The sequence below is a fragment of the Scheffersomyces stipitis genome, chromosome 2 (genome assembly GCF_000209165.1).
Source record: "Scheffersomyces stipitis CBS 6054 chromosome 2, complete sequence".
Classification (NCBI taxonomy): domain Eukaryota; kingdom Fungi; phylum Ascomycota; class Pichiomycetes; order Serinales; family Debaryomycetaceae; genus Scheffersomyces; species Scheffersomyces stipitis.
In genome coordinates, this window is record NC_009042.1 from 1,489,413 (window position 1) to 1,501,587 (window position 12,175).

At 38.8% G+C, this 12,175-nt stretch overlaps 6 protein-coding genes across 6 annotated transcripts; 3 read left to right on the forward strand and 3 right to left on the reverse strand. All coding sequences in view use genetic code 12, as the record gives it.

The window, feature by feature from the left end:
- Positions 1-313: 313 nt before the first annotated feature.
- YKH1.3 (putative short chain dehydrogenase) lies at positions 314-1,081 on the forward strand (the record flags this gene model as incomplete). Its single annotated transcript, XM_001382470.1, has 1 exon — positions 314-1,081. One exon carries the CDS (start codon positions 314-316, stop codon positions 1,079-1,081), a length of 768 nt encoding a protein of 255 aa, XP_001382507.2.
- Positions 1,082-1,524: 443 nt separating this feature from the next.
- Positions 1,525-2,709, forward strand: EPT1 (alcohol phosphatidyl transferase; the record flags this gene model as incomplete). The annotated part of the gene is made up of 1 exon (XM_001382471.1): positions 1,525-2,709. The coding sequence occupies one exon, from the start codon at positions 1,525-1,527 to the stop codon at positions 2,707-2,709; it is 1,185 nt and encodes a 394-aa protein (XP_001382508.1).
- Positions 2,710-3,834: 1,125 nt separating this feature from the next.
- Positions 3,835-6,633, reverse strand: FAR11 (Factor arrest protein 11; the record flags this gene model as incomplete). The annotated part of the gene is made up of 1 exon (XM_001383021.1): positions 3,835-6,633. One exon carries the CDS (start codon positions 6,631-6,633, stop codon positions 3,835-3,837), a length of 2,799 nt encoding a protein of 932 aa, XP_001383058.2.
- A 344-nt stretch (positions 6,634-6,977) lies between these two features.
- On the reverse strand, positions 6,978-8,687 carry PICST_29917 (predicted protein; the record flags this gene model as incomplete). Its single annotated transcript, XM_001383022.1, has 1 exon — positions 6,978-8,687. The coding sequence occupies one exon, from the start codon at positions 8,685-8,687 to the stop codon at positions 6,978-6,980; it is 1,710 nt and encodes a 569-aa protein (XP_001383059.2).
- Positions 8,688-9,863: 1,176 nt separating this feature from the next.
- On the forward strand, positions 9,864-10,532 carry PICST_35082 (predicted protein; the record flags this gene model as incomplete). The annotated part of the gene is made up of 2 exons (XM_001382472.1): positions 9,864-10,092; positions 10,192-10,532. The coding sequence occupies 2 exons, from the start codon at positions 9,864-9,866 to the stop codon at positions 10,530-10,532; spliced, it is 570 nt and encodes a 189-aa protein (XP_001382509.1).
- Positions 10,502-11,706, reverse strand: TEP1 (protein tyrosine phosphatase; the record flags this gene model as incomplete). Its single annotated transcript, XM_001383023.1, has 2 exons — positions 10,502-10,934; positions 10,983-11,706. 2 exons carry the CDS (start codon positions 11,704-11,706, stop codon positions 10,669-10,671), a joined length of 990 nt encoding a protein of 329 aa, XP_001383060.2.
- Positions 11,707-12,175: the final 469 nt, after the last annotated feature.

The window sequence follows — 12,175 nt, forward strand, 5'->3', positions numbered from 1 at the left end:
AAAAACATACTGGATAATTGTAAGCAATCTAAAAATTGTCAGATTGCAAGCATTATCCTTCATCTGTACATATATTGATTTGCTAAACCCGATAATTTGAGGCGACAAATAATGCCGAACTCAGCTGACAGCTTTATGTGCAATCGTGATTTTTTAAATTTCAGTTGCAAAATGTATGTAACCAGATTGTGTTCAAACTCTGGTCTTTCAGTTTCAGCTTTGTAATCATGAAGTAGTTTTTGAATTATCCAGTATAAATAGGTGTACTTTTTGCCAATTTTATAAACAATTTTTGAAAGTAATCTAACCAAAAATGACCACAGGAAAGACTTACTTTATCTCAGGCGCAAACCGAGGAATTGGCTTTGAATTAGCCAAACATTACCTTGAAGCCAATCCAGACAATATCGTTTTAGCCACTGCAAGATATCCAGATTCTGCAACTGCTTTGAGTGAATTAGGTGTGAAGAATTCTAACCTTCATATTCTCAAGTTGGATGTCTCTGATCAAGCTTCTATTGCAACCATTGACTCGCAATTAAAAGATATCACCGATGGTATTGATGTCTTAATTTCGAATGCTGGTGTCTCTCTGATCCGTGGAACGATCCTTAGTACTCCAGCCGAAACTTGGGATAGGCTCTTAAAGGTTAATACTGTAGGTCCAATTCTTCTTTTCCAGGCATTGTACCCTTACTTAACTAAAAGAGTTACCAAGAAGGTGGTTTTTATGTCTTCGTTGTCAGGATCTATTGCCAGTTTTAATCCAGCATACCCAATTGATTCCTATGGTCTTTCAAAGACAGGACTTAGCTTCATTGCCAAAGCAGCCGGGGCTGAACTTGCTCTGGAAGGCTTCATCGTGAATGCAGTTCATCCAGGTGTCGTCCTGACCGAACGAGCAACAGTGTACTTCGATAAAATAAAGGCAGAAACAAATGCTGAAGTTGCTGCCTACCTCGATCTGTTGATGATTACTCCACAAGAGTGTGCTACTTTCTTGTTGAAATTAATTGAGGAGTTGAATGAAGAAAAGAACGGGTCTTTCCTTAATTATGACGGACAAGTACTCCCATACTAAGTATAATTCATACATTATGTAGAACATATATAGAATGTGGAACGTAAGCTAAATTCAAATAAAATCACAAAATTTCAATTGTAACTTTATAGTTGAGTTTGGGGTGTATCAGAGTTGTAATGTTGATTCTTCCCCGTGCCAGTTTCTTCATTTATCCACCAATCGTCTCTCATGTCCCCCCCTCTTATCTGTAGTTTGCAGCCGCGACACGTGCAAATGGAGCTGAAACTCACGACATTTTAGCAACGTTTTTTTCATAGTATGAAGACCTGATTTAAACAAACATCACCTTACGCAACAAAACCAGGTGTTCAACTGTACTCGCATCAGAGGCCACAATTTGTTGATCTTGTAGATAGTGGTGACTACTTTACCTTATTTGTTCTTTTGTGCTGGTTTTCCTGAAATTTTCCATTTTTTCATCTACTATTGAATTTTTCAGTATGGGGATCTTCATTCCAATCAACAAGTTGGAAAACTTGAAATTGTACAAGTATTCCTCAGAAGACCACTCGATCATCTCTAGGTACATCTTGAAGAGATGGTGGAACTACTTTGTTCAGATTATCCCACTTAACGTGGCGCCCAATCTTGTGACTTTGTCTGGGTTGTTCTTTGTCTTAGCTAACTTAGCCTGTGTGTTCTATTACGATCCATACTTGAACACAACTTCGCCAAAATGGTGCTATTTCTTCTACGCTTTTGGCTTGTTCATGTACCAGACCTTAGATGGGTGTGATGGATGTCATGCTAGAAGAACTGGCCAGAGTGGACCCTTGGGTGAACTCTTTGACCATTCCATCGATGCGATCAACACCACATTGGGTGCCCTTGTCTTTGCTTCTGTTTTGAAGATGGGCTATGGTGGCTTGTTGATGTTGTCGCAATTTGCTTCGGTGTGTAATTTCTACACTTCCACCTGGGAGGAATACCACACCCACACCTTGTATCTTTCTGAGTTCAGTGGCCCTGTAGAAGGCATCTTGATGATTATTGTAGTCTTTGTTGTGACCGGGATCTTTGGCCCTGACATCTGGAACGTGAAGTTGTTCGACTTGAACTTGTCGTCGTTGGGCTACGACAAGTATGAAGTCAGTAGCTCAATCTTCTACGTCATCATTGGTTTGTCCTCGTTGTATTTCAACATTATTTCTGCCATGAAAAATGTCAACAAGTACTACGAAAAGCATAATCCAGACCCTGAAGTGGCAAAGAAGAAGTCTGATGAGTCCTACAAGGGTTTAATTCCTTTCTTTTCTTACTACGGTTATGTCATCTTATTCATCTGGTTCTACCCAGAAGTCATCACGGTACACGGTTTCCCATTGGTTATCTCCATTGGCTGTACAGTAGCCTTCTGTGTGGGTAGAATCATCTTAGCTCACTTGACCTTGCAGGATTTCCCATTTGTTCAAGTGCCAATGTATGTTCCACTTTTGCAATTGGCCGTCACCAAAATTTTGATTACCCTCTATGGCTATGACTACGATGACACATTGCTAGCTGTCAGTTGGCTCGGTATGGGTGTCACATTGGGTATCCACGGTGTTTTTATTGCCGATATCATCTACGAAATCACCACCTACTTGGACATCTACGCTTTGTCTATCAAACACAAGAGAGCTTAGATCCACTTAGTTCACCTAGAGAACTGCACGATTGCGTTTCTTACTAGAGAAATACATAGATTCTTAAATTTCTACATGTACTAAATCCGATAACCAAATTGTTATGTTGTATAAAATTGATTAATTCTTGAACATTTTTGTGTCTTTCAACAATTTGTATTTCGATCCATAGGTATATCTCCCTTGGAACTGTTTATACACGATAAGCTAGTATAAATCGTTAGAACATAAAGAGGGCGTTGTGATTTGATATCTGTACCAGGACAGTATTAGGCACTTCTATATACAAGCAAGATTGAAGAAATGGAGCTTTGGCCAACTTTCTGGTTTCAGTAAACAATTTCTGATGTGGTTCATTAAATTTTCATCTAGGCAGTCTTTTCAGCAAAGGCACTTTCGGAGCCAGGAGCCAACACTTCTTGTGCGGACTGTTGCAAAGAAAGATCCTTTTCCATTTCTTGCAATTGGGTTTCAGCAATGATGGCCAAAGACAATGGAACTCCCAACAACAAGGCAGAAGAAGTCAAGGTCCACAAAAGAGAACCAGTGCTGTTCAAACCGTAGTTGACGTACAGTTTCAAGGCAGAAGTGACAGAAACAATCTTCTCTCTTTGTTCTGGATCAATAATATCCTTTAAGGCGACGATTCTGTCGTAGACAGTTTCACTTTCAAAGTCAAAGTCATCTTCCAAATCAGAATCAGAGTCAGATTCTTCAGATTCAGACACTACAGATTCGCTCTTTGGGGCAGTGAAAGTTTCCGATTGCTCAAAGGCTTCGTCGTCGATTTGAGTTAACTTGACCATTTTATCTTAGTTGTTTATGGATACTAATGTATGAACCAATGAAGGATGTTAAGTATGGACAATCTTGTCAAGGTCGAATTTTTCATCAAAATTTTAAAATTGGTGTGCACACGAATTCTAAATGGGTGCAATTTATATGGGAGAGATTTGGGTGCAACAATGACTTATCATGATTACCAGAATGTAGACGAAGGACCATTTCGTATTTGTGAACTTAAAGCTTTATTAAATTCTTATAGGTTGGAGGAGAATTTTCACTTTATTACAACTACAACTGGCATTATATGTTGTGTACATTACTATGTTATGTTTTACGCTATTAGAATATCTCTTCGTCTTCATTGAGATTGAACACTGGAATATCTAAATCCTTATTGATCTGGTACCCGATTAAGTTCATCTGCTTTGGGTATTTTCGGATGTTGTAGAATTGCAAGAGACCCCGAAGAGCAATTTCTTGGTCATATGAATTATTAAAATCGCTTTCAAGATCCTTTCCACTCAACCAGTTGTCCTTGACCGAAAGCTTGAGGTTGAGATATATTTGACTGATCAAGTCCATATTGATGGACTTCCACTTCCGGCCCTGGTATGGAATCAACTTTTTTAGTGTTTTCAATATTGGCTTACTCAATGACTCATTATCGTAGTTAATAAGGATCATCTTGTATAGCTCGGAGGGTTTAAGTTCGTTGAAAGTGAAGATTCTGTGGGTCACATTTTTGATTAGGATCTTGTTTATGATTTTGAGAATGTTGGAGAGAATGAATGCAAAGTTTTCGTTACATTTCGTGATATAAATATGGTTGACGCTGTTTTCATCTACAGTTTCAGGAAGGTTCATGGTCATGTCCCTGTTGATCAACTCATAATGGTATTCGGTGGGGAAGCTTTTGATGCAATTATTGAAGAACTCAAATTTGGGTATTTTGATTTGTGGATTCATAAGTTTGTTCTGATTGACTAGGATTTCGTAGTCGGTCAAATCTTCCATTTTATCGGCTGTTGCCATACTTTGTAAATTAGAATTGTTGAACCCGTTACCTAAGTAGTCAAGGGTAATTGTGAAGAATTGCTGATCGAATAAAATTGATGATAGATAGTAATACTTCAAGACGTGACTGATCTTGAACCATTTCAACAACAAGATAATAATACTGGTGCTGGCTTTCAATGTAATTTCCTTAATATTGATCACTTCCAACTGCAGCATTAACACGTATTCGATTCTCGTTTTGGCATTTTTGCCATTCTCAGAAGTGGTAGTATTAGACTTATTGAAATACGAGGTTTCTGGGTTAAGTTCCCATTCGGCAAAGTTTAAGTTGTAGTCCATTCTGTTGCTCTTGATAGTTTCGACCAAAACCTGAATGAAAGTGTGGAGCCTGACAATATTTTTGGAATAGAAGTCTTCAACTCTTCTGATGGACCTTATTTCTGATCTAGACCTAGACTTAAATCCATAATCGATATTGTCATAGTTTTCTTCTTGTAATTCATCTGGTGCTTCGTCGCCATATTCGTTGACGTAACCTCTCTCTTGTTTCATGAAACGTTGTCTCTCATCCCAGAGTCTCTTGATGGAGTAGCTTTCATATACCGAATCTTTCAAGATTTCATTTGCTTCTTTAATAGCATAAGGGACTTCTACACCATCTGAAGATGTACACGGGGTCATATCAGACGCGTTGGGATATATAAATGGCATTGCTTGGTTGACTTGATATGAACGTCTAATCTTTTCCCCTCCTGACATGTAGTCAGACGTCATCAATTTGGGCGAAGGTACGGGTGTAGCGATGTGTACAGTTTGAGCTGGCAATTGACTAAACACTGTGTGAGATCTGTTTGTCTTTGGGCTCTCTACCAAGTTAGAAAGTGAATTCGAGAACGAATTGATAGCCATAAAATACTTATATCTTTCATCCAAGGACAGCTGGCCACTTAATTTGCTTGAAATGCTAGCACTGTCTTCGTCATCATTATCAAAATGCTTATGGAACTCGCTGAAATCAAAGACTTTCAGATTGGGGTCATTGTATAAAGGATACTTATCCAACAAATCTTCTCTGAAAGCAAAGTAATCCAAAGGAGAACAGGTCAATTTAGTAGATGGCAAATCCTTCCCTTTTTTGTTCTTAATGTCGTGATACTCGACCAAGAAATCATCACATTTTTTCAACTGGCTCGTGTCACCCATCTCAAAAAGGATGAGCTTCCATGACATCATGATCAAATATCTAATTCTGTAGGAGTTGGCTGGCTTCCACTTCCAATTTTCAATGAACTTTGTGATAGACGTAAGCAAATCCTGGCGTCCGAGAGTACTTTTGAACAGAAGTACAGCAGGAGTCTCTACTGGTAACGATAACATCGTACAGATCATAAAGTATAATAAAGTTAAGGCAATAAAGTAGTCGCTTTCAACTGGAGCGGTCAATCCAGTGTTGGCTCTCTTGGAGTCCACATCTATCTGATGTTGAATGAGTTTATTTATGAGTTCAGTCAATGGTAAATAAGCTTCAATAGAGACAAGATATTTGTTGTTTTCTACAATCAGATGAAGCTGCTCTTCCGAATCCACTTTATCACCATACTGTCCAAACGAGAAATAAAGCAATATCTTCAATGCTGTAGTCAATGATGGGTTACCCTCTTGTATATTATACTTTTTGAGTGTAGAAACGCATTTCTTGATCAATTCTGTTTCATCCAAAACATTATTGTCAGTTTCCTTTTGGTTCCTATTACTCTCGAACAACTGATGAAGCGCATCGACTCCTCCAAAGGTCAGGAGATCATTATATGTGAACCATTCGCTGAGCTCTTGTTGAATCAGACCGTAGTCTTTATATTCATATTTGAGATGTGATTTCGTCACCAAAAATTGAAAATTGACTGAACCAGATGTTTCTTGATAGGATCCCAGTTGGATCGGCCCTCCGTCACGTCTCTTCTTGTCAAAGGTCTGGTTTGTTCTGATCTGTTCGGCACGGGCATTCAACTTTTTCTGGAACGTCTCGTCCAAAGAGTCGTGCAACTCCTTTTTCGTAGATGCATCCGGATGATCGATGATCTGATCTTCGAGCTTGTCTATCAGAATCAATTCATCTTGCATGGCTGCTTGGGAGTGAAGAGTTGGAGAAAAGGACACTGCTAATAATGTACAAATATTAGTATGCGAATTAAAAGTAGCGTGAGAAAAGTGTGCCTCAGAAAAAACATTTGGGTGCAAAAACAACCGAATCACCATGAAAGTATCATTCTACAAACAAACAAATATACATTGATATATGAGTTATAGAGGATAACTTGACTCAATGTGGAGCAAACACAATACATCACATACTGTCTTCTGCTTATAAATCTTCCTTGTTCAATATCCAGCTACCATATTGCTCAACACAATTCTCTAAACTTGCTTATAATCATAAATTCATTTATTTTCAATATTAATGTAGACTATTTACCTCGTCCGAATACTTCAGTATCTTTAGCTTTTGGTGGATATACCTCCAACCATTCTATCTCCTCATAATTTTTTCTTGTAACTTTGTATGTATCGTCGCAGACACAGAGCAGCGACAAGTTCTCAGGTAACTTGTAGTTGACGAAATCAGACTTTGGAATTATATTTGGAAGTTGAAGCAGACGTAAGTTTGGAGGCAATTTCAACTCGCCTAGCCTGCGATAACCATCTATTTCCAATTCCAATTCCTTGAGAGTATCCGGAAGAGACAAATTGCCAACTGCTGTAATAAAGGAACTCTGAATCTTTAAGAACTCCAACTTGCGAGGAAATACAAATCTCTTTTCAAGAACAAGTGGAGTCGAGTGGTTCTTTTCGTTATCGAGATAATACCATGACGGATTGAACATAATATCCAGGAGCCAAGCCAATTGGTTTCCGAGCTTGAGTTTAAGCGTTAAGCTAGTTAAATCTGGAGGAAAGCAACGCCCCCTTAATATTTCCTTAATGATAATCGGCAGAAATGCCCCGATGAACTCTACCGACCTTAGGTTGAGCAAGTTATCAAGTCCTTTTAGATTATGTAGATTGCCTGTTTGCACGAATGACAATGAGGTCAAATTGGAAGGATACGTGATATCAGTAGGAGAGGTTAAGAGATCTGAATTTATACACAAGTTTGTGATATTTGTTGCTGCTGATAAGTCCTTTTCAGATCTCTCACGAAGCATATAGTTTATGGTCACTGCCTTGGCATTGGCATACGAAAACCTATCCGTTGTAATGTCAAGCGTGTCTAGCTTGTTAGTAAGTTTCCATTCACCTCCACAGATGACTTTCAAGTTCTTTAAGGTAGGCGGCAAGAATTTACTTTCGAAAGGAGCGTAGAGCTGATCCCAATAGAATTCTAAACTATCTAAATGTGTAAGTAGTTCCAAACCAGTTGGATCACTTATATCCCCGTCCACCTTGAGCGTTTTCAAGCTTGTTGGAAACTTGAATTCTGAAATGGACTCGATATCATTACGATACTCGAGCTTCTCTAGCTTCACCAAATTTGTAAGGTCGAGACCCTTGGAAGTTGAGTTTGTGAACTGGAAAGTCAACTCTGTAAGCGAAGCTGGAAGAGGCAATTTAACGAGGCTACTGTTGGGTCCTGGACAGACAATCTCGAGGACTTCCAAGCCATCTGGAACTTGTGGGAGCCAATACCAAGGGTGATCTATCTTCAATTGTTTGAGATTTGAGGGTAGAACTGTCAAATGCGGCTGCAATTTGTAATTGTCTGCCGTCAAAGACTTGACCATATGACCCTCCAAATAGGTATTGTTCTGAAACATGACATAGTGGACGTATTCTTGGGCAAATACAGTAGTAATGTTTTTGACGATATCGAGAGCTTGCGGAATCTCATCTAAAACACGAAGTAAACTCAGTTGATCAAGATACAAGTCTGTCACCAGAATATTAGGGAATTGTTCATAGAAGTAGTGGAACGATTCTACTGTGAATCCTCGGAAATTCTTGCTGGGCAAGTTTGCTACATTGCCTATATATATATGTTGATAGAGCAAGCTAACAGTGTAAACTCTGTAGGGCGAGTTGAACCTGGCCAACTTCTCCTGGGTTGCTTCGTCCAAAACGTTGATAATGCACTGAACCACCTCGGTGGGAAGAATCAGCAAATCAACAACCTCGTCCATAGTATATATGAGTGTTCGACGTGCCTTGAGCTACACAGTGTAGATCCAGTTGGAGACTGAGAAGCTGAGTACTGAGACAGCGAAATACTGTGAATATTCTGCAAGATTGTAGTAAAAACGAACCTTGTAAATGCCGAGAATCGTAAATATAATGTGGTGATAGTATAAGATGCACTGTTTTTGTTTTCAGTCTGGTTAAATATCTGGAAACAAAAAAATGTGAAACTGTGGATGTGTCTCATCTTCGTATTTGGGTTCTGCTGATAAGGATCTTCTATGATGTAATGCGCATTTGGGTGCGAAAAATACTACCTAAGAAGAGAAGATAAGGAACAATCCAATTGGCTGTTCTAGGGGTTGAAGCTGAATATAGAGCGTTCAGGCAATAGAATAAATGAATCTCTGAAGTCGAAATATGATTGGCATCTTGACTATGTCGAGCGAATCTCCGTTTAGGATAGTGTTGTAGTGCCTTCTGTAGTGTTTGCGTACATTTTCTAAGTCATCGCACACATTGACTACTACCCGTTACTGTCTTTTATAGGAAAACCAAGTTGGTCAAGTGGGGACATTTTAGGCAAAGACACTTTCAGGCTATTTTGTACAGAGAATTGCTAATTTTGCTTTAAATCTGCACGATTCATAGACTCACACAATATATTCTTCAATTTTAGCACAAAACTTGTCTGAACACAAGCAGTTTAAAAATTTCCCACGAAACCCAAGAGTAAGCATTTGTATTATTCAGCTGATCATGTGGTATTCCCTTATAACTAATAGACTATTTCACACTATAAAAGTAGCCAGTCTCAGACTGTTCAGCTGTTCAGCTATGAACAAGAACGCGCAATTCCATTTTCGCCTAGCAAGTCTTTTTCCATATTTCTTTAGACATCAACTAATTAAAATTGGCGAAGCCTAACAGGTAAGAACCATCAAATCATCAACGTCGTCACACTTCCTCTAGCTTACAAATCCATATCTGACAACTACAAATCGCTTTCAACTGACAAACTGACACAATATCTACTAATATCTACTACTCTTCCCCCAGTCTGTATACAAGTTAGTACACAAAATCTGGCTCTTGTCAAACCAATTGACAAGGAAGTGATACTTCTTTTCCAGCGACTCAGCTTTACAAACCCACCGTATTTCATTTTCCTTCACAGTACCATGTCAGTCAGTGATTTCGACCAGATTGTCAGGTTACGAGCCAAGATAACTACACTCCTTGACCAATCGATCACGGGCTACGTACATTCCTTTTCTTCTTCCAACCAAGTAATAGCTTTGCGAATCGATCACAAGGGGAAAAAGTCTTCTACCGGAGACACCTATAGAATCATCAACACTGCATTTATAAAATCCATTCAGATCTTGCCTCCATTCCCTAAAAAGGCAGGTAACAATAGCAATACTAGTAGCTCTACTACTAATAGTAATAATCATAATAGTCATAATAGTCATAACCAGCATACCCAGGCTATTCTGGTATCGATAGAAGACCTTGAAACCCACTTACAGGAATGCATTGCTAACTTCAAACCCAACCAAGACTTGCTTGCTAACAAGGAGAATGAACCATCTCATCACTCGCGTGCTTCTCCTATAGCTATCAAGTTGTATGAGAAGTTTGTCAAACTCTATGGCCCTGAAAACATCCAATGGTCTGGATCCGATAACATCGTCATTTTCAAAGAAATCAAGTTATCTAAACCATACACTTTGGGAAAGTCAGGTAACATCCACAAACTCAAAGATAACTGTAAGCATCTTGACGAAGTCCAGAGAGTGTTGAAGCAGTTCTGGTTGGAAGTCGACAACGAAAAACGTGGTGGTTAATGCACTTATGAAGATTATACCTAAATAAGAGGCATTAACTTCCGATCTATATACTGCTATTAATGGATATACAAAATTCAGCATACCTTCTATGAAAACTTTTGAAAATGTAGCATGACTTCTATACTCTAGGACTCTATGAAAACCGCCAGTAGATCTCGATCTGGTCAAAAAGTTTGACTCCTCTCTGTCTTGTGCCCTTGAACCCATCCAATTCGTTCCACTTCATCTTGATAACCCCATTTGATATATTTTCTACTTTTGTCTCAAACTGAATGTCAAACCAAGAGTAACACCAACCATTTATATTCAACCGTAGATCTCTTGTATCTAAGCCCAAACTAGCATTCTTAATGGGAATAAGAGTCATATCTCTACCTTTAGTTACGACAGTAGTCGTTTCTGGTGTGAATCCAAACACTTTCTTTATTGCAAGACTTTTTCTACCACCTCGGTCTACTTTCTCATAAGTTTCAAGGAATGGTGCCATTTTGAACACTTGTGACTCAATAGGTCCATTTCTGATGCGTACTCTGTCTAAGAACGGCTCTGTCTGCCGCAGCTCTTTGTAATGATTTCTGAGAGTTTCATCTGCCTGTAGATATTTGTACCAATAACCAAGATATCTACGTTGAGAAACAATGGAAATGCCTTCACCTGCAAATTGTTTCATTCTCCTTTCTGTGAAATCTGCAATGATCTCATCAACTTCGAACGACCGCCCCATTCTGGCGAGATCGTACATAATGTAAGCACAGCAGATCGATCCTGATCTTCCCTTACCTGCCTTGCAATGAAGTACCGCCACATTTTGTGGCGAAGTTTGCAAAAATTGGTCTATATCGTAAACGCTATTTACGATTATATCTAGAGTAGGTGCCTGGTGGTCAGGAAAAGGGAAATGGCTAACTCTATTCAAGACGTCAATATCTTCGTATCCAGGTTCTTCACCTCTGAAATTCCAAATGTGCCAGTGGTTCGAATGGTTCTCATTGAGGAATAGCAACAAGTCCAGAACAGGATACCGATAGAAGGACTTGAGGTACCCAGTCACTGGTCCAGAACTTACGATAAGTTGTGAATTTATATATGATAAGTCTAGATACATATTGAGTCTACTATCATAATGAGACTGCTTCGGTGCGGCCACCACCGAACGAAGTAGAGATTTCATACTTGATATAGGCAATTCACTAGATAGGAATTGTTTGTGGATGACTTAAAACCAAAAAATAGTTGTAGGAGATATATCAGTTTTTCGCAACTATAATTCTGTACAGTGAGAATATGAGCATAACAATAAAATAGTAGCGGAGAAACAGTTTTGACTATTGACTAGTATGAAACACTTTGAAAGAATTCGGTAGACTTGATTAGAAAGCTCTAACGAGATCATATAGACAATACCAAGGAAGAAAATGGCGCTCTTTAGAATGTTTGGTTAAAAATTATACTAATAGACATACGAGCTCAATCTCACTTTACATTCCAACATTCCATTCCAATATGAACTTCTAGAGCTTGTTCTTTCAGGTAATTGCTTTGTCCTTAATGTCAACTGTTTCTGTCAAGATTAGGCTACTCGGAATATAGATATAGTTTAATGCTTCAAATTCCTACTGTAGAATGGCTGCGAAATTGCT